Source organism: Enhydra lutris, unplaced genomic scaffold (assembly GCF_002288905.1).
Source record: "Enhydra lutris kenyoni isolate GAN:26980312 unplaced genomic scaffold, ASM228890v2 scaffoldscaffold54, whole genome shotgun sequence".
Classification (NCBI taxonomy): domain Eukaryota; kingdom Metazoa; phylum Chordata; class Mammalia; order Carnivora; family Mustelidae; genus Enhydra; species Enhydra lutris.
The window spans coordinates 1,604,133-1,632,067 of NW_019154138.1; the positions used below are offsets into that span (position 1 = coordinate 1,604,133).

The 27,935-nt window shown below is 46.2% G+C and overlaps 1 protein-coding gene across 1 annotated transcript in view; it reads right to left on the bottom strand.

Annotated features, from left to right (window-relative positions):
* Window positions 1–845: 845 nt before the first annotated feature.
* LOC111157323 (ATP binding cassette subfamily C member 11) overlaps window positions 846–27,935 on the bottom strand; it is a 68,513-nt gene continuing 41,423 nt past the window's right edge. Inside the window, exons 16-30 of the mRNA XM_022518638.1 lie at window positions 27,707–27,844; window positions 27,521–27,617; window positions 25,905–25,994; window positions 23,078–23,181; window positions 19,955–20,152; window positions 16,532–16,758; window positions 16,065–16,202; window positions 14,634–14,820; window positions 10,256–10,345; window positions 8,703–8,892; window positions 7,113–7,272; window positions 4,910–4,988; window positions 4,137–4,250; window positions 1,122–1,286; window positions 846–995 (exon numbers count right to left, since the gene is read on the bottom strand). Of these exons, the coding sequence (XP_022374346.1) occupies window positions 903–995; window positions 1,122–1,286; window positions 4,137–4,250; window positions 4,910–4,988; window positions 7,113–7,272; window positions 8,703–8,892; window positions 10,256–10,345; window positions 14,634–14,820; window positions 16,065–16,202; window positions 16,532–16,758; window positions 19,955–20,152; window positions 23,078–23,181; window positions 25,905–25,994; window positions 27,521–27,617; window positions 27,707–27,844 (2,070 nt within the window). The 3' untranslated portion in view covers window positions 846–902. The remainder of the gene's footprint in view (window positions 996–1,121; window positions 1,287–4,136; window positions 4,251–4,909; window positions 4,989–7,112; window positions 7,273–8,702; window positions 8,893–10,255; window positions 10,346–14,633; window positions 14,821–16,064; window positions 16,203–16,531; window positions 16,759–19,954; window positions 20,153–23,077; window positions 23,182–25,904; window positions 25,995–27,520; window positions 27,618–27,706; window positions 27,845–27,935) is intronic.

Here is a 27,935-nt window from a genome sequence, read left to right on the forward strand (position 1 = left end):
ACCACCCCAATTTTATTTTGGAGAAATAACCCTTTCCATTCTTAGCCCATGTGATTCAGGACAGCTGACCCCATCCCCCGGTCCAGGTGTGGGCATGGGACTTGGGCCTGGCTAGTCACTGTATTCTAACAGCCTAGCATGTGATTGGATTGGTTCAGGGATGAGCACATGACCCAAGTCAACCCAGTGAAATTTAGCCATGGGACTTTTGCTGGGATCATTTGGGGGAAAGAAGACCTGGGGCAGCTGAGCTGGCAGTACATGAGCCTAGAGCTGCTAGCAGCCTTGCCACCACCATGAGGAGAGAGGGGGCCAAAGAGTGAAGCCATGAAAGGAAAGTAGAGCTGAGAGAAGAAGAAGCAGAGCTCATAAGACATACATCTTTTAGATACTGGCACCCAACCTAAATTTTTCTGGACATTTCCATTCCATTAACCAATGAAGCCCCTTTTCCAGAAGTCAGTATGAGGGACTCTCTCCTCCCTGCAGCTGAATGAGTACTAGCTAACAAGAAAGCAGAACACAGAATGTGACTTTTTCTTGTTCTTTTTTTTTTTTTTTTTTTTTACAAAATCAATACAGCATTTGCAATACTTTTAAAACTATAATAAGCTTTCACATTACTATGAAGTTACTCAACATGTCAGTTAAAAAGAGGCAAATGATGATTTGACCACATGGTCTTAAGTGGTGCAGGGGTTCCCAGATCTGGGGAACCACAGAGTGGCCTATTCCAGGTTTTGCTCCCACAATCTCCTTTTCCATCCCATCGCCAGCACCCCTGGGTACATTTCAGGATGCCTTCAGGAGAAGTAGCCATCTCTGCACAAGAAGGTCATAGACCACAGGCTCACAGCGACACTTGGCTCTACCATCAGCCCGCAGACAGTCACCAGTCCTCTTTAACTCAGTGAAGAATGGGCTGTTGCCAGCAGGGCAGCAAACACTGACTCAGGCTTCTGCTTTAGGACCTCGGGCCTGTCAAACTCCACAACCTGAGAGATGGAGAAAGGAGGGGAGGGGAGGACACCACTGAGATTAACCTTGAAGGATCCAAAGGCCTCCTGGGACACTGGCCTGAGCACATGTCCTCCCACTGGCCCCAGGGACGTGGCTCTCACCTTCCCGTTGCTCATGACCAGGATGCGGTCACAGTTGAGCACAGTGGTGACACGGTGTGCAATGACCAGCACTGTGCAGCCCTGGAAGGCTTTGCGGATTGTGTGCTGGATCAAGGTATCGGTTTCCAAGTCAATGGAAGCTGTGGCTTCATCAATAAGGATGATCTGGTGAATACAAAACAGGGGTGAGGGCAGATTGCTTGGGCCCTGAGAACTAGTCTTGGGTCTACCACTAATCCACGAGTCCCTTAGCTGAAAGGGGAGAGATATGGATTGAGTTCAAATTCACTTTGAGCTCCAGTTGTCCATTATGTTAGAGAATATTAGGTCTCAACCAAAACCGTGTGTGTGTGTGTGTGTGTGTGTGTGTGTGTGTGTGTGTGTGTATTTGTAACCAGAGAATTAAAATCTTGAAAATGAAAATATTCTGGTGCGTCTAGGTGGCTCAGTTGGTTAAGCATCTGCCTCTGGCTCAGGTCATGATCCCAGAGTCCTGGGACTGAGCCCCACATTGGGATCCCTGCTCGGTGGGAAACCTGCTTCTCCCTCTTCCACTCCCCCTGCTTGTGTTCTCTCTCTCACTGTGTCTCTTTCTGTTAAATAAATAAGATCTTCTAAAAAAATGAAAATGAAAATATCCCAGTGACAACTTATTATTTTATGAACTGCCTTCTGATTTGCCTGAATTAACATAGCCCAACATTCCCCAAAGTGGGGCACGCGCACACACTTGGATGGCAAGTAAGATGGTATGGCTGGAATACAGATAAATTTTCTCTTTAACATTTTTATTTTATCTTATTAACAATATGCATTAGAAAAATATGACTAGCACAGAAATATGATTTCACAAATGTTACTGTTTAGAATGAGGCTGTTTTTAAAAAGAGGGCCTCATGAGTAAGCCAAAGGAGAGATTCTTGCTCCGATAGTACAAAAATCATACAGTGATGACTCAGATTTGGGAAATAATGGAGAAAGCAACTTTGGCACCAGTGTTCTGGTAATTGTAAAAGAAGGAACCGAGTGGTTGAGAAATGCTACATGCGTATTGCAGATCCTGTCTTTCATCTCTGCTAGAAAGAAGGGTATAGTCTTCCTTCCTGTGAAAACTTCTCCCCAGCTTCTGACCCCACTGGGCTCTGTCTGCTGTTTTCCCAGAGCTCTGACCATCTGTATCAACAGTTTTTGCATTTATCATTAATTAACCATGGTGTGTGCTGTGAGTGCATGTGAGTACCCATATGCACAAATGTGTGAGTGTGGAGGTGTACATACATATGAGTATGTGTGTGTGGCCTCACTTATGAAAGTTTGCTCCCTACTAGCCCAGGTAGTCAAATAATCTAAAATTACTGACACCATATTTGGAAACTTCAAGAAGCGCTGTCTGAGGCAAGGGACTCAGAAGCAAAAATAAACTATTGGGATTTCATCAAGATAAAAAGCTTCTGCACAGGGAAGGAAACTGTCAACAAAAGTAGAAGGCAACCTGTGGAATGGGAGAAGATATTTGCAGATGACATATCTGATGAAGGGCTCGTATCTAAGAAAAATAAAGAACTTAACAAACTCAACACCCCAAAAACTAACAACTGGCTAAGAGACACATGAAAAGATGTTCAACATCTCTCATCATCAGGGAAATGCAAACCAAAACTACAAGGAGATATCACCTCCTAACTGTCGGAATGGCTAAAATCAATAACACAAGAAACAATAGGTGTTGACGAGGATGCAGACAAACAAGAACTCTCTTACACTGTTGCTAGGAGTGCAAACTGGTGCAGCCGCTCTGGAAAACAGTATGGAGGTGCCTCAAAAAGTCAAAAACAGAACTACCATGTATCCAGCAATTGCACTACTGGTTATTTACCCAAAGGATACAAAAATACTGATTCAAAGGGATACATTCACCCCAATGTTTGTAGCAGCATTATCTACAATAGCCAAATTATAGAAGGAGCCCAAATGTCCATCGACAGATGAATGGATAAATAAGATGTGGTATGTATATGTATACACACACACACACACACACACACACAGTGGAATGCTATCCATAAAAAAGAATGAAATCTTGCCATTTACAATAACATGGATGGAATTAGAGTGTATTATGCTAAGTAAAATCCACCAGAGAAAGACAAAAACCATATGATCTCACTCATATGGTTTCTTCAAAACTGAAGAAACAAAACAGATGAACATGGGGAGAAGGGAAGAGAGGCAAACCACTAAACAGACTCTGAACTATAGAGAACAAAGGGAAGGTTGTTAGAGAGGAAATGGGCAGGGGAGGGGTTCAATGAATGATGGATATTAAGGAGGGCACTTGTGATGAGCACTGGGTATTTTAAGTGATGAATCACTAAATTCTACACCTGAAGCTAAAAAAGAGGGTGGGGGGAGGAGGAGGGGGAGGGGGAGGGGAGGGAGGAGGAGGGGGAGGAGGAGCCCAAATGTCCATCGACAGATGAATGGATAAATAAGATGTGGTGTGTGTGTGTGTATATATATACACACACACAGAAGAAAGAAGAAGAAGAAGGAGAAGGAGAAGGAGGAGAAGGAGAAGGAGAAGGAGAAGAAGAAGGAGAAGAAGAAGAAAATTTGTCCTGGAACAGCTGTGATCTGATTTCCAACTCTAATGAAGAGAATGTCCTGCATCCAAGTTTTAGAAAAAATATGCAATAGGCAACTATTAAATTAACAAACTTCTAAACTTTCAACTTTTTGTAAGGAATGTGCATCATGATTTGGTTCTAGTGGTGGATCATTTCAGCTTAGCTACAGTGTATCAGGGTTTGGGAGAACCCAGGCTGAGTCCCCACCTACATGTCTCTCCCAAACCAGGTATGTACAGAATGGCCATCAGTGACATGAGGAAGACCTTTGGGTGTTTGTGGAAAGGACGTACAGTGCAGCACCCACTATCCTATAGAGATGGAGGGAGAAACAGCCAGTGTGGTTTCCCAAGCCAGGTGTCATCCATGACCTCCCATGAGGTCTCACCTTGGAGTTGCGAAGGACAGCTCTTGCAATGCAGAGCAGCTGCCTCTCCCCCATGGAGAAGTTTCTGCCACTTTCCACCACTTCTGCCTGTAGTCCTTGGGGTAACTTTGAGATCTGTAATATCCAGGAAAATGAGATGTAGGCTATGTAGGTGTGTGGGCATGTAGGCCACTGTGGGGTGAGACCTAACCTAACCCCCACAAGACCTCCCCTGAAACACTTTGTAACAGTCCTTGCCTCTTTATATTCTAGCCACTGGTCTTTCTCTTCCTTACTTGTACCCCGCTCACTTCAGTCTCAGGGTCTTTGCATATGCTAGCTCCTGTGCCTGGAATGTTCTCTCAAAGATCTGTGCCTTACTGCTTCTGTAAAGAAGCCTTGCTTGACCACTTCATGTAAAGGAGCTGCTCCACAACTGAAGTGTCTTTTGGTCTCATTACCACCTTAACAGAACTTACCACTGTCTGAAAGCATCTTGTGTGTTTGTTGTCTGTATCTCCCATTGAATGCAAATACCAGGAGGGCAAACATCTTACCTACCTTGCTTTTGCTGCATCCCCTGAGCCTAGAATGTGCCTGGCTCACTGTTGGTGTCTGAATGATTTCAGATTTGACTTAGGACTCCAAAACCACCTCACCTCCATGAGATCACTTAATCCATGCCCCATAGTGGTAGCATCTAAATAATCATGTGAGATGAGCCCCAAGGACCAGCAGACACCACTGTTGAAGGGGCAGGTTAAGACCAAAAATCAAGTCTTAGAGCTACTTACTGTTGTGCTCAGGAATGTCCTCTCCAAGACATCCCAGATCTGCTCATCCGTGTAGTGATCAAAAGGATCTAGGTTGAATCTGCCATAGAAGAGGAAGAGAAGTGTTCCATAACCACATGTAACCAGTGAACTGTCCGTTCCATGCATGGTAGATGACCAAGAATGGTTATAACTGCTTTATTGGGTGTAGAGAAACCCATGGAATTACCATGAACAGTCATTTCTTGTGTCTTCCCAGTACCCATTCCTTCTGTAGGCTGTGGCCCCTGAGTTTTATTTGGAGACCACCTCCTCCCCAGCCCTTAAGCCCATGTGATCCAGGTGGTCCCTACCACCAACTCCAGTGGGAGAGCAAATGACTCAGGCATAAGTAGATGGCTGCAATCATCTTGCTTTGGGAGTAGGACATGTAGAGTCCCTAGGACATTCACTGAAGGCTAGGAATGAAACCAAAGCAGACTTTGGGGGACAGTAAGGCCCTGAATCAGTCTTGGCCTTCCCAGTATCATGAACCAAAGAGGGCATTTTTAGCTGAAGCCACTTAAGAGTGTGTGTGTGTGTGTGTGTGTGTGTGTGTGTGTGTGTGTGTGTAAATTGTTGTTGCTTCCTTAAACAGAGTGTCCTAAATACAATTTAATCTTTTTAAAAACCACTCAGGGTCAACACCATGGAATCCATCGATGTGCCTTCTTACATGATGGTATATAGCTGGTATGGGCATTCCATTTATTTGGGATTGATAGGTTCTGGATTATAGAATTCTCTCCAAATAACTGACAATTAACTCTTTAAACCTAGAAACATTTAAACTTAATTACATGAAAAACTCTCTAAAATACATTATACACCTTCCCTGACTAGGTAAACTGTTTTAGGGCCCTACAGAGACATATAGGACTCATGAGTTTCTACAACAAGGGCCTCATATATACTGCTATTTCTATCATGGATGGCTTATTGAAAGTAAGACTCTTAACCCACTGAGCCACCCAGGTCCTGGGATGGAGCCCAGCATCGGGCTCTCTGCTCTGCGGGGAGCCTGCTTCCTCCTCTCTCTCTGCCTACCTGTGATCTCTCTCTCTCTGTCAAATAAATAAATAAAATCTTTAAAATAAAAAAAAATGAAATAAAAAAAAGAAAGTAAGACTCTTACTTACCACAAATAATCGAGGCCCTAAAACAGAGACCAGGAAATGGAGAGCGAGACTTTCCTTGCCCCCTGGCAAAATGATGTCACCCATCTACACAAGAATGGTGTCTCTCCTCTCCTACCAGGAATTACATTCTTAAGCTCTGAATTCTTTCCCTACGAAAGGTGATATACCTCTGAAACCTTTAACACATTCAACTTATCTCACTACATTTGGTTGATACAAAAATTATGATTTATCAAGACCCTTGTTTTGGTCGTTAACTGCAACCATTTCTTCACAAGAGTCTTGATAAGTTTGATTAATGGGGGATTCCTCTTGTCTCTTTCAGAGAATTAACTTATTTGGGAACACAGGCTAGTAGCCGTGCAATGAACACGGGCTTTGGAGCCACACAGACCCAATAAGGAAAAGAAGGAGTATAAATAAAACAGAATTGCACCAAAAGAGTCTCAGAGACAAGGAATCTAACCTCCCTTTTAATGCATTAGGCTTCCTCAATCTCGATGCCTTGGTGTTCACACATAGCTTATGTTCACTGTTATGCAGGAGCACGAATCTGGATAAAGTTTAGTCCAGTTTGCTGACTGTTAACTGCCTGGATTATTTCTCACTTCTCACCTGCCTGGAATGTGCGTCTTGTGAAGAAATGCTCCCTCCCAGCCTAAATTGCCTCCCATCAGCTCAGTTGGGTGTAGAGAAGAGAATAAACCACATCTAGATATAAAAGAATACAGTAGCCACAGTGCAAATGCTTAATGGTGAACTAAAATCTGACAAATCCCATCAGGTTTTTTTAAAAAATAAAAAGGAAACTTCAGCACGTTATGATTTACAAAGTTGCTCCTGTGTCTATCAGAGCTTCATGCACTCTTTGGGGACACTCCAAGTCCCAGTGAGTGGCCCAGTGTGACAAGGAGAGATCAAGGGCCCCAAAACTGAGACACTAGCCACCAGCTCCTCAGAGGGAGTCCAGCCCTGGCACCCTGGTCCTGCCACCTCTCCCAGGAGCCTGGCCTCTGTACCATGCTGGCCTATGAGCCAGCACTCACCTGATGGTTCCTGAAAGCAGGACAGGATCTTGAGGGACAACTGAGAACTTGGACCGCAGTTCCGCCAGGCTGATACTGCAGATGTCCACACCATCAATGAGAATCCGGCCAGCTGCCGGCTCCACCAGGCGGAAGAGAGCCACCCCTAAGGAGGACTTCCCTGTTGGGCAAGAAACAAACAGGACCTCAGTTCCTGGATCCATACTAGAGGCAGCACAAGCCATACCTGCTCTCGTACCTGATCTGTTCCCCTCTGTAGTCCCTCCTTTAAGCCCTGAGAACACAGAAGAGGTCTGAAGTCTCTGCTCCAAGTGGTGCCCCAAACCACGAACAGCTTTCTCACAGCCTGGACCAAAGGGCACAAATGGAGCCCCTGATTAAATCCAGACATTTATATATTCTGTTTCCCATGCACAGTGTTACTGCTATTTTTTTTAAGTTCTTCACCCACATTTTAAAAATCCAAATCCCCTATTTATAAAAATCCAAATTGTATGCTTTCCTTAAAACCTAGAACGGCCAACACTGGTCCCTCACCCTCCCACACAACACGCAGCTGGAGTTGAATGCAGTTGAGAACAGTGCTCCCCAGTTCAACACACTGCCCGCCCCACCCTCCTTGCTTTGCATCCCAGACCCATTTCACCCACACATTTTGCTTGCCAGGCCCCAAAGGCATTTCAGTTTCTAACCTCTGCTCTAAAAAGATAAGGTCAACACGGATGGTAGCTGTGTGTCTTGTTTACCTTTATGTTCCTTTTACCTGGAAGATGGTAGGTACTCAATAAATACCTAAAATGTACCAGTATCTACTAAGAGCTTCTCTGTGTCAGTTTCCAACACTCTCAGGCCAACTGCAGGCAAGAAGTGGAAAGAGAAGAATAGCCTAAAGAATACAGCTGGAAACATTTGACCAACTACCAGGACTGCAAGGCCTGCAGGAGGGCTGAGAAGGTAGAGACCAAGGAAGGCTCTAGTCTTCCTGGAGGGCTACCTAGAGGAAGCAGCTCCTAGGCACAAGGAGAATCAAGCCTGAGCTGTGTCTTTGAACAATGCAAACACAAAGGGAGTGATACTTAGACCAGACCTCTGAAAAATAATAGGAGAGGAAGGTAGGGAAAGAGGTCAAAAAGGAGAGTGCAGAGGAAGAGGCTGATAAGAGGTCTAGGAAGGGTGAGGAGTTTGGAGAATCAGGACCCAGATTTCACTCCTGGCCCGGCACGGCCCCGTGCCTGAAGCACGCCTCCCCTGCACCCTGTTCTTCCTTCGGGTCTCAGCTCAAATGCTGGCCTCAGAGCCCAGGCCACCACAGCTCAAAGACCTACCCACCCCATTCCTTGGTTAATGCACCCTTCTGTTTCCTCCATGACATTCACCACAAGCTGTAGTGACCTTATGTGTTTCCTGATTTGATCACTTAACACCTATCTCCTCCAGTGGGATCCCATGACAGCAGGAACTTGGAGTTTTGTTCACCGAGTCTGGCACCAACTGAGGGCCCAATGAACAACTGTGGGGTCACTGAGTAAACACAGCCCAACACCCACAGGGCAGAATTGAGGACAGGGGATGCCCAGGGCATGCACTCACCAGAGCCTGTCCTTCCCACGATGCCCACCACTTCGTGACCATGAATTGTCAGGTTGATGCCATTGAGGATAATGGGTGTGTTGTCCCTGTATTTCATGCAATAATCCTGGAATGTGATTTCTCCATGCTGTGGCCACCCAGGGGGACAGCTTGTGCCTTCGATGTGTAAAGGAGACTCAGGGACACACATCTCATTTTTGAAGAGAGAAAAAGAAATCAATAGTTATCGTTAATCTCTGTCCATCTCCTGATGACCCACTGACCTCCAGCTATTGGGTGTGTGACCCACTGTGGGACATTCGGAGTTCCCCAGGGGGAACATCCCACCTCCACGCACCGACATGCATATAATTTTACCCCCAAAGAAAAACCATAGAGCTAGCCCCCTTGGTATTAATGCAGAGAACTTTTTCTAATTTATTATGTGGACTCTAAAGAAATAGAACCCAGAACAGTGATAATAAAGGCAGCGGAGCTAGCTGACCCCTGTGGGGTGTGTTTTATGGCTCAGACGCCTTGTACAGATTTCCCCTCCCTCTGTCCTCATCAACAGGGTAGGCACTTCAGATGCATTTCACACACAAGGAAACAGAGGCTCGAACAGGTTAAAACACTTGCTCAAGATCATACAGTGGATGAGCGCCAAGACGGGGGCTGCCTGACTCCAAGCCTACGGCCAAACCAAGCACAGCTGGGTACATCCTGAGTCCCAAATGATGGCAAAGAGTCATGGGCACCTGACCACAAGTCACAGCTCTTCACCGCAGGTGTGGCTGCGCCACAATGTCCTTTGGTGTTAAATCAAAGCTCTATGATTCACAGATTCTGCTCCTGTTAACAGAGACAGAAACATGGCTTCAAAGGGCTCTGCTAGACCCCAGCTGTGTAATCAAAAGCAAGATGCTCAGCCTAGCCAAGCCTCGGTTTCCTCTTCTGGAAAGTGGGGATAATAATGATTAAATCAACCTTATAAAATTGTTTTGTGATTCCATAAGATAATCTATATATAAAAATATTGAGCCTTTACTGTGGGTCAGGCTCTGTGCTAAGTGCTTTGCATATTATATTCTTCAATCTTTGTAATAACCCAATGAAGTAGATAAAGTGATCTGTCCCACGGTTACACAGGTAACTCAAGCAGCAAAGCTTGGACCTGAACCCAGCTGATCTGGCTCTAAAATCTATGTTCTTAACTATTATGGCACAAATAGAAGCAATAATAATACTAATTATTATTGTCATTATTATTATTTTTATACTTGGGCAAAACTCTCATTTCTAAAAAGGGCAGATTATTCTCTCTACACCCAGGAAAACCGTAAGGGATGTGATGAAAATGGGCCAATGGGTAAGGAAGGGCTTCTAAGAAATGATAGGAAGATAGGTCCAGGTCCAGCGAAGATAGGAAAGAAGGGCCAGGAGCCTCAGTTGCCTCTTGAAAAAGTCTCAGGGGGCCTGAGGTGCTGGAGCTTGCAGACCATGGAAGCTGAGCCCCAGGCATGGATGTGAAGCCTTCCAGAGCTTCCCACACCAAAACCAGACTTGCATCCCACCTTCATATATTGACGAATCCTCTCCACAGCAGTGAAGTATGCCTCTGTCTCTGATCCAATCCGGGCGGAGGCCTGGAAGTTGGACGCTAGCTGGAATGAAGGAGTTATGTCAGGTCAAGAAGCTGACGGGGATGTGTGGAGGATTTCAATGTTCCTAAAAACCACTGGTTGCCATTCTCCCCTGAGTGACATCTCAAACCAAGACAATTTCCCTACAAGAATGGGGCAGATGCCTTTGGTACTCCCTGAGCCCACTTCTGAAGTCAACTCAGCAGTGGTGGGCAGTTCTGGGCAAGACCCCACTGGCACCATCCCACCTCAAGTACCCTCTGTGTGTTTTTCTGCTTTCTGCTCAAAACCTTCTCCTATACCATAGAACCCTGCTCACCCCAAGCACAGTTTCAGCCCTGAAACATAGAGGAGTTAAAGGCCTGCAGGCAACCCTCAACTAATGCGGAAAGGAGCCAGTTAAAGGCTCCTATCCCTCAGCTTTGGGGGACAATCCAGGGAGCATCCTATACCCTTCCTCTATTACCTAGTAGAGTTGAGTGCTGGTACCCCGAACAGCAATCTCAATGACACAAGCCCATGATTCAGTTCCTCCTTCCCTACCTCAGTCTCTTGCTCCCTCCATCCTGTTTCTTAAGAGCATCTCTCAAATAATCTGCCTACACCCAAGTCCTGTTTCAGGCCTTGCCTTCAGGGAAACCCAGGCTTGGAGGATTCTCAGGGACTCTCAGAAATTGGAGACACCACAGATGAGGACACTGAGGTCCAAAAGAGGAACTGACATTCACAGGATCACCTGGAACCTAGAGGCAGAGTTGGGACAAGGACTGCAATCTTTACATTCTCCATCCCCCTGGCCCAAGATGTGGGCAAACAGGCCACACACAGGGTGCTGGGCAGAAGTTCATTATACATTCATTCAACATGCTCCTTGAGGTCTCTGTGCCAGTGCCAGGCCAGGATCTGTGCCCCAAAGTACTACAGGCCCAGGCCCTGTCCTCCAGGAACTCCCATTCAGGGGGGGAGACAGATGGGTCAACAGAGAATGCACAGAGACATGAGCTCCACCACGGGAGGCAGCATGGACTGCCATTAGGGCCCACATGACAGTCACCCAGACGAGGCCACAGGGAAGGACTAGTACAGCAGTTGGCACAGGAGTTTCATTTTTAAGGAGAGGTGGGATTTAGCAGGTTAAAAATGGGTGGAGAAGGGCGTTCTCTATAGAGGCGACAAAGTTCTGGAAGTAGTAGGTAGCACGATACATTCAAGATCTTGCACACCATTTGGCTAGACTGGAGCAAAGAGTATAGGAAGGGGAGGGAAGGCCCTTTAGAACTCAGAGAGGGTGGAAGCCATCATAAAGTGACACTAGGGGGGTGGGGAATGGGAAGGAGACTGCCTTTCCTCCAGTTAGTGTAGCAGACAGGGCTGGTTGCCTAGTCAGCAGGCAGTGCCTTCTTTCTTCCTTGCTAGCACATCCTCTGTTATGCTCAGGTAACTGGCAGGCTGCTGCCGCAGGGAGACTTGTCTAGTTCAGAACAATTCTGTTAACTCCACTCCTCCTGTCAAAGATGAATTTAGGAGTGAGCCATGATATAATTCGGGCCAAGGAACCGTGAGGAGGAGTCAGATGGGAGTATTCTAAGAAACTGCTCCTTGTTCTTAAAATGCGGCACAGGGTGAAAGCTCTCTTGTCCCTGACCTTTGGTGGTTATTGGGTGAGGATGTTTTTCTTCAGGAGGCAGCAGCCATTTTCAGACCTGGAGCAGGTAATCCGGAGAATGCAGCCCAACTGTAGGTGTCAGGGCCAGAAGATAAAATGGTCATGGATTCACACTAGGTCACTGAATTAATGAACAGAGAAAAGCCTACCCTAGCTTACTGGATACATCACCTAACAAGTCCCCAGACTGCCAAGGCCATTTTGAATGGGTTCTACAGTTTGCTGGCTTGCCGCCAGAAGCGTCTCGATTATTTATACCTCTTATGGTTGCAAAGCAACATGGGGTGTGATTCCTACCCCCCAAAGCTTGAGCAGAATTGCACTGAGAATGCATGCTGAGGTCAACAACTCACCAGTGTGACCAGAGGAGAGAAGCATGTTGGGGTCATAGAGCCAGATTTGAGGGGCCTGAAAGCAGGGCCCACAGCTTAGGTTTGGCATAAGGAGACAGGAAATCTCTGAGGGCTCTCAGTAAAGGAGAGACAAGAGGAAACTGTAATTGAAGATCTCTCTGGTGAGAACGAAGGAGGGGGATAAAAGGGGGCTCAGGGGCAGGGGAAGAGGCATCAAGGTTGCTACCCAGGATAGAGATGAGACACTCCAGCAGGGCAGCAGACACAGAGGAAAAAGTAAACCCAGGGCCTTTTTGAAGCAGTAAGGCCTCCAGCAGAGGTCCTACTGAGTTTCCTGTGATGGAACAAGCTGGAGAGACCTTTGAGAGGTGTCTCATGTGCACAGTGTATCCTAGGAGAGTGAGCCCCTTGCCCGTGCCAGCACACAACAACAGTGCCCTGATCTTTGCCCCTCTGACCCATGTCACTCAGCAGCCAGGAGGGATTTCTGGCCTTAGTGACTCCACCTCCCCTATGACACCACTTTGGGGCTGGTCCCCAGAGTTTTGGAAGGCTTGGAGGCAACTCTGCCCTGGTACATGCATGCGTGTGTGTGTGTGTGTGTGTATACATGCACACGCATGTATGTGTGTCAGAGAGACAAAGAGAGTGAAGATGAGTGTGACCAACTAGGGACAAACCTGTCCCACCAGCTGAGGGAACTGGGTAAGCAACAGAACTCCGAAGCTCTGGTCTCCTGTCTGTAAGCCAGGAACAGCAACGGCTCACATCTACTCGGCGTTTATTCTGGGTCAAGCACTATTCTAGGTGTTTAACATGCAATGACCCTCCTGCTTACACATATTCCTCACAAATATATAATCTTAGAACTTTTATTATCTCTTTTTCACAAAATGAGGAATCCCAGGCACAAGGAGGGTAAGAGGCTTCCCCAAAGTCACACAGCTCAAAATGGGCAGAACCTGGCTCAAACCCACATTCTAAACCACACCATCTTAACCACTTCTCTGTAGCTCGTGGAATGTGGTGAGAATTCAACCCAAGAAAGCACAACAAGCACCTAGCAGGGTGCTGGCTCAGCACAAATGTCTGGGGAATCCCATGTAATGGCCCTGGTCAGCTGTCTGTGAGTGTGAGCACTGCATAGCCCTCCGCATGGCCTATGTGCCCTCAGAAGGCTCTGCACACGCAGCCACGGCTATGGGTATACAGGATTGTACGTTTATGCAAATGTGCACCTGCAGTAGGGGCTCAACAAGTTCAGAACAATCCTGTTAACTCCACTCCTCCTGTCAACAAGGGACAAGATGGAACCCCTTTGCAGACCCAAAAAAATGCCTCAACATTGGGGCACTTGAGATCCAAAGCCAGTTAGAGACAAAGCCACACAGCTGCAGAAAAGGCAGCTAATGAGTGCACCTTGGGAGAGAGATCCCTGGAACTGTGTACCCAGGGTTCCCCGAGACAGCTACAGAGCCAGCCTCTGGCCTCACAGCCCTCCGTGGCTAGCCCTTGCACAGGCCTGATCCTGCAGACGTGAACCTCAGCCAGCTGGACCCTCTCACACCCTGGTGAGCTGGGCATGGTGGAACTCTTATGAAGAAGTGTGCAGATGACTATATCAGAATCCCCTGGAGAACCTATTTTTAAAATTAGATTGCAAGATCTTGTCCAACCAGGACTGGACTCTGAGTTCCTGAGACTGTGCTCTGGAACATGGTCCTCCTGTTGGCTGCACAGGGGCTCAGATCAAGTAAGCCTGTGAGGCTGCGGCCAAGCATTCTGCTTCAAGTCTCATGCACTTTAAAGCCTGAGAAGACCTATTCCAGGGGAAGGACAGGATGCCTCCTTAGATAACTCGGAGAAGTCTGACAGCTGAATCCAGGTGTGACCCACTAGTAAAATGAAAATACACCAGCCAGCAAACCAAGAGGTCTGTGTTCTTACTCTGGCTGTGTTTCTAGTGTTCCATCCATTCAGACAACTCCTTCCCTCTCTGGACTTCAATTTCTTCATCTGTGCAATAAGAGGGTTGGGCTCAGCTTTCTGTGGGCTCTAGACAATCCCAATATTCTAAGATTCCATTAAATAGCTTTCAACATAGAGGTACTGAAAGTTCAGAGGTAACAGGGAAAGAGAGGAAAGCAGCAGATTTGGAAGACCAAGTGCATAACTCATAAGATCACAAATGGTCAAAACCCAAAGGGTCACCAAAGTCCCATGAAATGAACCCTCTGGGTCTGCCCATGGGCCACAAGCCAAGCCCCCACTATCTGAGACCCCCCCTCACCTGCAGGATGAGGCTGATAGCCATGGATTTATAGGAATAGGAGGCAGAGGAGATGCCAAAAACCACGAACAAGGCCACAGCGAAGCCCAGCAGGTTGGTCATGATCTCCAGTCTCAGTGACAGCCATCTCGAGGAAGACAGGAACATCAGCAGGTAGTTATTCTGCATATCACTCAGCCTCTTAAACCTAAGAAAGGAAAGCCACACGTGCTTGTCTAACCCAGAGTTTTGTGAGAATGGACACTGTTGCTTCCTTCAGTATCCAGCTCCTCACTCCCACCAAAAGAACCTGACTTTTCTTCAGGGGCCTCCTCCCCACCCCTTTCTCAGCCATGGAGTAGACATGACTGCAGACCAGGGAGTAAGCTCCGACCAGCTTAGGCTCTCAGCACAGGCTCTTCCAGCCTTGATGATTGGTTCATCATCATTTGGGGTAGGTTCCCCTAACTGGGCCAATGAGAGTGAATAAATACCAGGATCTATGAGTGGGTGAAGGGAAGCAACCCCTTCCCAGTATCTATCCACCTTGGAGGGAGCTGTGCCTGTCTTGTTCCCTGCTGCCTTCCCAGTGGGTGCAGAGCACCTGGTAGGTGAATGAATGCATCACTCCAGGATGCCCTCAGTCTCAGGATCTGCACAGTCCTTGAGTGCTCCCCAGTGCTGCTGGGAGAGCTGGTGCCGTGATTCATCCAATATTCCAGTTAACCAAACACATGCCAACTGCCATGCTCAAGGGTTACCTGGTTTCAAGCCTAGCTAGATGCCACCTCACCTCCCACCCAGCTCCAGGTCACTTCTTTCCCTCCTGAACTATTAGGTCCTTTTATCTGCTTTTCTCCTATGCTATTGATCATATTCAACCCCATATTATCACAAAAATCTGTGTCTGTGTCTCCTGTCTTCCACCAGACTATGAGCATCTCATGGTTCAATGCAGACCATGGTGACTGATCTTTACAAATGGGTTGGTTCATATGACACTATGAAGCCTCAGCAGCAATCATAGGATTTTTTGTTGTTTCAACAAACATTTAGAAGGCAAATCTATAGGTATGGATAGTGAAAGAAATTCTGTAACTTAGAAATTATTAATTATTCCTTGTATTTTATTAAAATTTAATACCTATTTGGAGGTGAAAGAAAAAGAACCATGCAAGAAATGCTGGCCCAGCAATATTTCTTGCTAATAATTATATTAATACCTGTATGCAACGTCCACAGCTCTTTAAGGTTTACAGACATTTTCTACCTCACTCACATTTGTTACTCCTATAAGCATCATCTCACAGATGAGGTCCTGGAAGCTCAGAGAAATAAGTGAAATAAACCAATGTGAAGAGGACGCTGTTCCTTGATGCTCAGTTCCCCATTTTCCTGCTTCCCACCATCCCCACAGCCCCATCATCCTCAGAGAGCAGCAGCAGGACTCACTCGCTGATGAAGTCTTCAATTTTTCCATAGACATGGATGGAGCTCAGGCCTTGCACAGTGGTGAGGATGTGGGAGAACAGAGGGGAGCGGCTGTAGTTCTCCAATCTCTTGAACAAGTTGGTGACCTTCTTAAACTTCCTGCATCAAGAATGAGGGAGTTGGGGTGCCTGAGTGGCTCGGTCAGTTAAGCACCTGCCTTCAGCTCAGGGCATGATTGTGGGGTCCTGGGTCCAAGCCCCATGTTGGGCTTTGCACTCAGCACAGAGTCTACTTGAGATTCTCTCTCTGTCTCTGCCCCTCTCCCCACTTGTGCTCTCTTCTCTCTCTCAACTAAATAGGTAAAATCTTTAAAGAAAGAAAGAGAGTGATCTGGACCATCCACCTCAGGGACAACCCAGTTCTATGTAGATTCCAGGCTTGTATCCCAAGTCACAAACCCTGTTCACAAGCAAAAAGAACCCACTTACAAATAATAAATAAGGCAAACAGTGACTAATATGACTCCAATCAGCAGAATGTATGGAGACACCACAGCGACAGTCAACAGGATGGCGACCACCATCAAAGCCAGGAGCAGAAACTCTTCAACAACGACAGGCAACAACTGGTCCAGGATATCCAAGTCCCCCGTAAAACAGTTCAGGAGTCGGCCTGTTGGGGTTGTGTCAAAGAAGCTCATGGGAGAGCAAGAAACCTGCAGGGACAAAAGCAACCCAGGTCAATGGAGAGCTGCTGGCCTTGCTCTGGGACTTGAGGAAGATGTCAGTTATCGTTAGGCTCATGCAGGATCCAGCCGAAAGGGTGTGCAGGGGAGGCAGGGTTGAGCAATGGTTAAAAGCATGAGCTCCACAATCTTCTAGGTTCCAAGGTTACCCAGCTCCTCCACCTACTGCTGTGTGACTTTGGGCTTAAGCTACTTAAGCCCTCCGAGTCTCAAGGTCCTCATTTGTAAAAGGAGGATGATAACGACACTTCACAGAGTTGTGGTGAAGAGTGTACACCTCTGCAAATAGACGAAAAACCTCTGAATTGTGCAACTTTATTGAAAGGGTGAATTTTATGATTATGTGAATTATATCTCAATACAGCTAAAAGAAAGAAAGGAAGGAAGGAAGGAAGGAAGAAAGAAAGGCAAGCAGTAAAACACTGAAAGTTTCAGAACAGTTCCTGCCTCCTAATTAGCATTCCATTAATACTAGCTCTGATTATTTTCCACAGATAGGACCCTTTTCCAGGATCACCAAAGATTAGTAACAGCAACTCCCCTGCAGTTGCATATGACTTGGTGTCTTGGGTAGAATTTAAGCATGACCGCCCCTTCTTGAAGGCGGTGTCCTAACTTGGTCTCTAAAAGCAGCAGACAGGAAGCCTTTTGGCGATTAAAGAATACTTCATACAAGAAGGGCTCTAACAAAAGCATCCAGTTTGGTGTACTTATTTTACAGATGGGGAAACTGAAGTCCAGAGAAGGGGAGGCCACTCAGCAATCTGTTTCAAGGTCACCCAAGTATTTAATAACAAAACTATACCAGACCTCCCACAAGGCTCCCTGACCCCCTGCCCCAGCACACCATGCTCTTTAGAGAAGGCATTTCTTAAAGGTTCCCAACGCTGAGCTGTTGACAATCTGACCACTTTCATTTCTCTATGCATTTCTCAAGCTGTTAACACAAGAAAAATACATCAGTAGAAGTTAATCGTGTCTGTTAAGGCCAAAAGCAAAGGAAGGAATGAAGGGGGGGGAGTGCATTTTGATGATCAATGAATAGTAATTAATAGAGTCATGAAGTGTCCCTTTCAGCAGCTCTCATTGCAAATACCTGGGTGCTACTGACCAAATGTTCTTCACGTTCACGGTTAGGCTCTAAGGTAGGAAGGGGAGGCAGGGAGGTTGGGAGGGACAGATGACGAGCTTCCTCACTTTTTCTGCCTCTAAATTATATGTCAACTTCTCTCTAGAATCTTTTGTGAAATACATGATCGAGAGCAACAAAAACTGTCACAATCACTTCAAGAAATCACAGTCACGCCCTCCAGGACTCTGAGCACTCACGGCGGGGGAGGGGGGCAGAGGGGTTGTGGTGCAGGGAGAGAGGTGCACAGGGACAGGATATGGTTCAGCTGCGGTGTGACTAAGCTGTCTTTGTGAGAGCCCACCATCCCTCAGGATTAGGAACAGATGGTGAGGGCATGAAGAAAGTGTTTCTGCTGCCCTATAAGCGTCAAAATAATCTGTTTTTGCAGTTTGTTGTGTTTGTAGTTGAGCCAATTATCTCAGAGGTTTGTCCTTCACTGTGATTATTTAAAACTACAAAGGCAATTTTAAATCAACAAAGCCATAAAAGGACTACCGAAAGGAACATATTTTGAATACGAAGCATGTTTTCTAATGCAAAAAAAAAAAAAACTTGAAAAAAAATTAAAATTGGATTTATCACTTAGAGGCCTGAGAAATGGATTTTTCCAGAACCTAGGAGTGCAGAGTCAGAACTTTAGAAGCCATAGTAAAGGTAATAAAAGTGTCTGGCCTCAGGTAGAATATTCATCTCCCGTTTTCGGGGTCCACCAAGCCAGCTGCTTTATCTGACTTTGAAATGTCAACACAATTTGCATTCAGTTTACACAGAATGATAGATGTCCCCCTCACCTCTGGAGAACACCGGTGAAAACTCCTGCTCTAATTCGCTGAGCACCTGCCCTCTGGGACACCATTCAGTTCCCCAGGAAAGCTTTGCTTCTCTTCACCTCCTAATTTAAGCTGGTGAAAGTGTTTCAACTCATCCTTTCAATCATAGCAGAGAGATCCTTTCCTCCAGGAAGTCTTCTTGGACTCCTATCCTTCTCTCCAACACTCACATGCTGAGGTTAGGTACCTGTTAGGTTCTTAGGATCCCACAGGCCCCCGCCCAGGGGGTAATTTTGCACATTGTGTTATAACAGCCTGTTCTGTCATCAGTCTTCCTGAATAGTCTATATGGCCATGATAGCCTGAACCATACCTGCGTTGTTCATTCACCACTGTAAGCCCAATGCCCACTCTAGAACCTGTGCATAGTAACATTTGGTGAGGGGGAGAGCAATGACATTTCCAGGAGGCAATGTGATACCACAGACAATTTGGTATTTTAACCATAACACATTCTCACCGTTACACACAAGGATTTCAGTCTTCTCATCTGTAAAATAAGGATAATAGCACCACTTCTAAAGGAACCTGGGACAATTATAAGACCAAAGGAAACTGCGACAATCCTACAACTCTATATGTGATAGTGCTCATCCAATGGAGGCCAACACTGGTATGACCATTGATCCTCCAGCAAGGGACACTAAGCTTTTACAATCCTGCTCTCACCCACGTAGTAGCCCAGTGTGCACTTGCAACTAAATGGCATTCTGGAAAGGACAAAACTATGGAGACGATAAGAAAGATCTGTGGTTGCCAAGATTTTGGAGGAAGGAGGGGGATGAATAGGTAGAGCGCAAAGGATTTTTATGGCTGTGAAACTATTCTGTATGACACTTTATGGCAGATATATGTCAGTATATATTTTTCCAAACCCATGGAATGTATAATGCAAAGAGTGAACCTTATCTAAATGATGGTAATAATCATAATGACTGTATTGATATTGACTCATCAATTGTAATAAACACCCCACACTAATGCAAGATATTAATAACAGGAGAAACTGGAGGATTGGTGAGGGACCAATGAGAACTCTGTACTTTCCACTCAATTTTTCTTAAGTCAAAAACTACTCAAAAAAATAAAGTCTAGTCCTTAAAAAAGAAAGAAAGGACAGACAGACAGAAAGAAAGAAGGAAAAGAAAAAACTGGGCAAGGTCAGGCCTCAGCCCGTGGCCACAGCCGCTGCCTGGGCCCACACCTTGTGGAAGAGCTTGTTGTGCAACACTGTGGATGCTTTCCTCGTGATCCTGGTGAAAATCCCCGAGGAGCAGACACCTGTGAAGATTAGTAGCAGGACACTGAGTCCATACACCAGCTGGTAATACAGTAGCTGAGGGTTGTTCAGTATGTCGCCCGAGTCTGCAGTAGTTCCATTGCTCTCTTGACTGCTGTTGGTCTTCAAGAAAGAACAGAGAGGATGGTTTGGTAAGAAATATACTTCGTCTTATTCCCAGTTCCTAGCATAGAGCTCCTAAAATCCCCATAATTTCCTAAGTGATAGGTGTGCTGGGAGCATCTTTTGTTCTACTGTTTGGCCTTTGACTCTGGTTCCTGACATAAGAGCTTCTAAGACCCTTGGAGTCTCTGGAGCAAATACAGTGTCTTTGTGTAGCTATTGAGACAGCTGGTCGGGGGATGGGACTAGGAAGCTTCAGGATGGAGAACTGGTCACCAGAAAGATCAAATCATGAGTAAGAGATTGGAACTTTCGACCCCACCCCCTCATCTTCTGTGTGAGGAGAGGAGCTGGAGGCTGAATTAATAATTGATCATGTTAGTGTGATAAAACCACCATGAAAGTCCCTAAAGCATGGGGTTCAGAAAACTTCTGGGTTGAGGAGCATAACCACATGCCAGGAGGGCTGTGCACCCCAACTCCACAGAGACAGAAACTCCTGCATCCAGAACCCTTCCAGATCTCACCCTATGTAGCGCGTCCTCTGGCCATTCATCTGTATCCTTTATTATAACCTCTAATAAACTGCAGAAAGCATTCCCTGGGTTCTGTGAGCCATTCTAGCAAATGATCAGATTCAAAAAGGGAGTCATGGGAACCCCCAACTGACAGCTTGTCTGCCAGAAGTATAGGAGGTCCAGACTTATCATTGGCATCTGAAGCACGAACAGTCTTTAACCTGGGGAGTCTGCACTAACTCCAGGTGTGTCAGAACTGAATGGAACTGTAGGACACACACATGGTATCTGGAGTTAAGAGAACTGGTTGATTTGGGGAAAAACCTGTACATTGGCTATCAGAAGCATTGTGTAGGACTAGAGGAAAACAGTGAGTCTTCCATCTTTGGGGAGTCAGACCACCTGAATTCAGGGATAAATTCAATGAAGAGAGAAAATCCTCTTCCCGGGGTCACATTTAGCATCAGTAGTTTGTATGGGATGAATCTTTACATGGAAAACTTCCCGCTTGGTGCTTTTGCTTTTCTCTTCCTATTCCTCTTCACTGCCCTGCCCTGGATTAGGCCCTCATTGTCCTGGACCACTATAACAGCAGGCAAACTAGTCTGTCTCCCAACTCCACCTCTTCCCTCCATGCACTATCCAGTCTACGCTGATTATTCTAAACTCAGCTCCCTGAGTGACTTCTCTTCATCCCTCTTTCAATGTGTCTTTGTCCCAAGGCAGCCTGATTTCTAATGAGGCCTATTTTCTTCTGCCAGGGTAGAAAATGACATGGTAAATTCACTCTATAGTGTTAGAAATGTGTGCTGGATTATTACCCAGCATCATCCCTGATGCTTCTACATTCTTGGGAACTTGGTTTCCCAGAATCCTACCAGCATTGGTCTCAGGTTAGATTCTGCCAAAGAGAGGCAGGCACAGGAAATCTCAAAGCTGAAAGAGAAGAAGCCATCACACACTGGTAGCAATTATGGACATGTGGGTCAATATGGAGTTTAGCCAGTGGCTTGCAAGTGTCCTTCTGAGAATCAGCCACATTAGTACTACCTGCTGCAGAGGTCACTGGAGCCCTTCCAATGATTGTGTAGCCTCTAATTCCTATATTAAATCTGTGGAAGTTCTAAATACGTCAGGTGGCTTCTGTTTTCCTGAGCAAACCTTGCCTGACACATGACTCAAAAATTAACCAAGTAGACATCTAGGCAAACATAGGGTGGAACCAGAGGACCAAGTTCAAGTCCCAGCAGGGGACTTCACATCCTAGGGCAGGTTCTTTTTCCTCTCTAAGCACAGTTTCTTCTGTAAAATAGAAACAGTGCCTACCTCAAAACATGGTTGGGAAGATTAATGAATTAACCAGGCGCATAATGGCTGAGAACTGCAGGTTTCTCAACACAGAACAACTCCATCCAAACCCCTGCACTAACAAACTTAACCAAACTTGAGCATGGTGTCTAGTGGCTCAAGGCATGCCCCTAGGAGGACCCCAACCTCTGCCTGAGAGAGGGAACTTGGTTTCCCATCAAAATGCCTGCCTGAGAGAGCTCAACTACCAGCAGGAAAAGTTACTGTTTGTTGTAGCCAACACCTGAGGGTATGTCCCCGATCTCTTTTTCTCAGAGCACTTATTAAAAAGTGCTCATAGCTATGCATATGAAGTTCCTACAGCCCAAAGCATCTCTCCCAAGAACTTGGGAACCATGCCTTTGAAACGTAACCATCAGGAAGGATATAGCCTCTGTCTCTGGGGAAAATTAGAGTCCTAACTTCGATAACAGCCAGCAAGTGGACACTGCTGACCTCATCACATTCACACCCTCCAACCATTGGTTAACTTCACTCCTATGAATCTACGGAGCCCCCATATTCACTCTCCCTTTAAAATGCCAAGATCACCTGTGCACATATCGGAATGGCTCTCAGCTCTTTCCCCTGACACCCACAGTGACTGAGTAAAATGTGTTTTCCCCGCTTTCATCAATATCAGCTGTGCTTGCATTTGGTGTGGCCTCCCCGCCCCCAACAGAGGGGGCATATTTTACATGAAGCAAAGTGAGAAGGAAAACAGCTACCAAAGGCAGTATCACTAAGGTGGAACGCAAAGCACTCTTGAGGACCTGTCTGGGGGCAGAAACCTCGTGGTTTTGTCCGGAGGAGACTACAATGTTGCCCACTCATTCTGTGAGCACGAAGCGCCAGAGCTAGGAGGGAGCCCCCCTATGTTCTGACTCTCAGAGGTCCTCTCTAGTGCTCTTCCACTTGTGGACTTGGCAACAGCAGGCTCTGGGTTTGTCATCCAGTTCCACAACCCATATTCTGACCCTCATGGGGCCCAAGGAATAGGAAGCTGCCCAACTCCATTCCAGCCCACAAAAACACACCTCATTCCCACCATGACACTTACCCCTGAGCCCTGCTCCAACCAGTGGCTCAGCCACCAGAAGTTGAAGGTCGTGAGGAAGATGATCACCACCATGAGAAAGAAAGCAGTGGCAGAGATCACATAACCTAGGGAGGGAAAAGAGGGGTGCCACAAGAAGGTGAAGGGTAATGGCTGATAAAGCTGCTGAGCCCTCCCAAGCCCTTGGATCTCCCTGACCTGCATGTACTTTGGATGCACGGGAAGACTGGAAAAGGGCTGGGTCCCAAGGTTAGAAAACCCAGGAGTCAAACCCTGACTCTACTACTTACAGGTTATGCTAGCCTGGGCAAAGTATCAAATGTCAGTGACATTCCACTTCCTTACCCATGAACTGGTGACGATTGTCATACTAGCTGCATGGGGTCACCCTGAAGATGATAAGTGATAATGTGTGCAAACACCCAACCCAGTGCCTGGCACAAAAGCAGTATTCTAGAGTAGTTCCCCTTATGCATGTCCCGAGGGTTCAATCTCCATAAGAACAACAACTATCTCTTTTTTTAGAGATTTTATTTATTTATTTATTTATTTGAGAAACAGCAAGTGCATAAGTGGGGAAAGGGGCAGAGGGAGAAGCAGAGTACCCAGTGTGGGGCTTGATTTCAGGACCCTGAGATCATGACCTGAGCCAAAGTCAGATGCCTAACCGATTGAGCCACCCAGGGACCCCACAACAGCTTACCTTTGATGTGGTATGACTATTATGAAGTAAGTGACAGGCATAGTACTAAACATAGGCATTATGTTTGAGTTTGTTATTCCTATCCCCATTTACTGGGTCTCCAATAGAGGAAAAAACTTGCCCAAGGTCTTGAAGGTGGTAAGGCGTAGAGCTTGGATTCAAAAAAGCCAAGGATGGGAAAACCAAGAGTGTATTCCCTCCTTCAGCATCTGTCCCCTGCTCCAGCACTCTATTTACCTATCCAGTCAGTGCCCCGCGCCCGTATTTGCTTTTTTTTTTTTTTTAAGATTTTATCTTAAAAAAATCTCTATACCCAATGTGGAACTCAAATTTATAACCCTGAGATCCAGAGTTGCATACTCTATCGAGTGAGCCAGCCAGGCAGCCGGCCCATATTTCTTTCCTTGAATTCAACCCTTCCTTAAGCTCCACTCAAGGACCATCTGTTTTTTTATGACACGTGAGACTTTGCCTGATCACAGAGATCTTTCTTGCTACATGGTGAATGCAAATGTCTTAATTCTCCAACTAGGGTATGCCTTTATACCCTCTCCCCTCCAGAGCGTGGCACAGTGCCTGGCCCATAATCAGTACTTTGAAAATACAGGTCAATTGGTTGCTGGATTCATTCATACATTCACAAGCATTTTCTGTTCCCCATTCTGGCTAAACACTACATTATGCCCTGCAGGGGTGCCCACAGTGGAAGGGATAAGGATGGTGATCTATGTATAGCCTACTTCTTCCTCCTCTATGCAGGTAGAAAGAAGATACACCTTCTATGGGGTGAGGTTCCAAAGTCAATCAAAAGTAAAAAGTTGGCATGGAGTCACAGTTACTTTCAAAAGTCTCTTAAATTGGGGCACCTAGGTGGCTCAGTGGGTTAAAGCCTCTGCCCAGTTCAGGTCATAATCCCAGGGTCCTGGGATCGAGCCACATGGGGCTCTCTGCTTGCCAGGGAGCCTGCTTCTCCCTCCTTCTCTGCCTGCCTCTCTGACTACTTGTGATCTCTCTCTGTCAAATAAATAAATAAAAATCTTTTTTTTTAAAGTCTCTTAAATTACTTCAAAAGTACAGTATCATATACTTGATTTTATGTTTATAACAATGTAGAGTTATAGTTATATGAATTTGGTGATGTCTACCATTTTGTAAAGCAACTTTGAAACTTCTAGTTCTCATCACCATGAGAAATGTATCTGAATGCACACCAAGACAAAAGGTTCTCCAGTGTCACTATATGAAATGCATACAGAGATTTTCCATTCTGTTCTATATTCTTTCAGTGCTGCTTATAATCCACTCGAGTGATTTCACAACCCCCTAGTGGCTCAGGACTTACAGTTTGAACACCCCTTAAATAAACAGTACTATATGGACTGTATTTTCTTATTTTCTATATTCGTGATGCTGCGGCAGATAGTTGGGGCCTTGATCCTGGGGAGACTGCTCCTCCCAGGACTGACTGATTCCTAGAAACAGCAGATGACTCCCTGTGAACACACATGTGTTGTACAAACCAACCAATCCAAAGCCCACCCTCCCTACCACCTCCTCATCAAACCCACCGAGGGCCAGATGCCAGCTAACTAGGCACTAATCCTATAGCCCAGAGCCCCCGCCCCCAGACTTATTCAAACTATATAATCCTAAATTGACTCAGCATACCTACCCTGCCTTACCTACTCCTTCCCACAAAAACCTCAATAAAGGCTCCCAGCCATGTTCTCCCTTCCCTCTTCCTTCTGACCAACCTGGTACTTCTCCATGTAGCCCGGCATGGCAAGCCATGTCTCCTGTTTCTAGGGATCTTCTAGGGATCTGTGAACATAAACTTCTCCCTTTGTGACAATAATTTCCATGTCGGCATGTCTTACTATACCTGATTAAAATAAATCCCAGGTACATTTTAACACAACATGAAACCTAACTTCAGCACGGACTATGGTGGTAGGGCTACTATCATGGACTGTGGCTGAGATTGGAACTGTGAAACCATGACAGGCATGACTCCCCTGTGTCTCCCTACTTTGCATGACTACACACATTCCAGTCTGACCCAGTTTCAGGGACAGGACTGGTCAGAGAGAGAGCCCCAGGGCTGGCATGGCAGCTGGCAGATCATACCTCCACCTGCCTGGATATAGTGGTGGTAGATGCTCCATCTCAGGGACCCTTCTTCCATCTTCTCCTTCCTTGTGAGCTGATTTTCCAGCACTGGGTGAGAGTAAGAGAAGAAGGAAATGATATGCCTCTCAATCACTTGCATGTCCTTCCAAGGTCAAGAAGAGATTTTACAAAGCCTTCAGCCCCTGGCTTCCACCTTTTACCAGCTTCCTCACCTTCCAGCTTCAGTGCCCCACCCAAGCCCAACGGCAACCAGTATATTTCCAGGAAAGACTCTGCTGAAGGTAACTCTTGACCTGGACTCCAGAGCCCAGAAAGAGCTTTCACCCCCAGCCATTCAAAAACCCTTGGGGTGTCTGGAGTTTCCAAAAACTTGATGGGTTGGGAGAAGCAGCTAGAGAGAATGACGAAAGCAATGATCCGGGACCAGAAAACTGGTTTCCAAAATAGTCATTACAATACTGTGCAACCTTGGGCAAATCCCTTAACCTCTCTGTTTCCTCATCTGACAACTGGCAGGCCTATATAGAAGGTTGTTAAGATGCTTTGCAGCAATATGCTTCTGAGAAGTCCTCAGAAAACAACTGTAGCACTAACTCAGGCAGACTCTTGTCCTAGAACAGGGTAGGGAAACCAGCGCTGAAGTACCAGTAGATGCTGCTACTGAGGACAGCAACAACAGGAAGCAGCACTGTGGGGTCATCTGTGGTTTCTGCCTAAGGCTCTCTCTTCTTGTAATAACTCCCTAATTTCTCCTGGGGAGGAGGACTCTCTTCCTGGAATTTGAATCTTGAGGGAAACTACATGAGGATGGGAAATATTTGGAGTAGGTTTTCTTCAAAGAGATTCTGCAGCTGTTCCTGCTACTTACACCCTGAAATTGCTGAGGCTTAGTTCTTCAACTTTTCCTTTCATTCTGTGATCTACACCTGTTCCTTCCAATATTTTTCTGCCCAGATCATTTTCTGACCTTCACAGCTGAAGATGCTCTTGGTGACAAGATCTTCCAATAGGCCAGGCCCTATCTTGAGGCCTCCATACACCTGACCTCATCTTATCTCCATGACAACACTGCAAACTTACCTTCACTTTTGCATGAGGGTTCAGAGAGGTTATGTTGCTTGGCCAAGGTCACAAAGCTTTGTAAGCAGATAGCTAGAATTCAAATCCAGAACTGTCTTTCTGCCCTGCTGCCCATCTCAGAAAAGAGCAAGTCCCTGAGCTTTGGGATATCCGAGACTAGGCCCAATTTATTTCTGATTTCTAATGCTTTTGTTTTCAATAAACATGTAATGCATGAATGTCTAAATGCCTTACTGTTAAATTTATGCTGCTTCAGGCCAAAACTACCCGCACCTCACCCCTGCCTTTTCCTCTACACACCCTTAGCTTTGCCTCACACAGCATTCACCTCTAGAATCTTTGGGCCTCCTAACCAGCACAGTCCACACCCCACAGCCCTCAACTACATGGATCTTTAACCTGTGTATGTGATGTCTAGGATCCTGGATAGTAAGGGACATGGTCCCTTCTGGGGTCCAGGAGGAACTGCCAGGACCTCTGGAGGACCCAGACAGGCTGGCAGAGGTTCTCTCCCTGTTTCCCAGCACCATTACCAGCACTTTCATGGAGAGGCTCTTCCTGGCAGGTGGTCTGGGCCTGCCCTTGCACCTGAGGGTCTTCTGCTGGCTTTGCTGTGTCCTGTGGTTTGTCCTGGGGAGAAAGCACATGCCATGAATGCAGGGGCTGCTCCTCTCTGGGGATAGTGAGGGTGGGGTGGGGTGGGGTGGGGTGGAGGTCACCTGTGTCCATCCTCCTCCATGCATCTCTTGGATGAGTTTGGCGTATCGCCCCTTTTTCTGTATTAATTCACTGTGAATTCCTTTTTCGCAGATTTTCCCGTCTTCTAAGAGAACGATCTGGTCACAAAATGCTAAATACTGAAGAGTCAGAAGAAATAAGGCCTTCAGCAAGCATACGAAAAGATAGTCAACTTCACCACTCAAAAGGAAGATGTAAATTTAAATCATA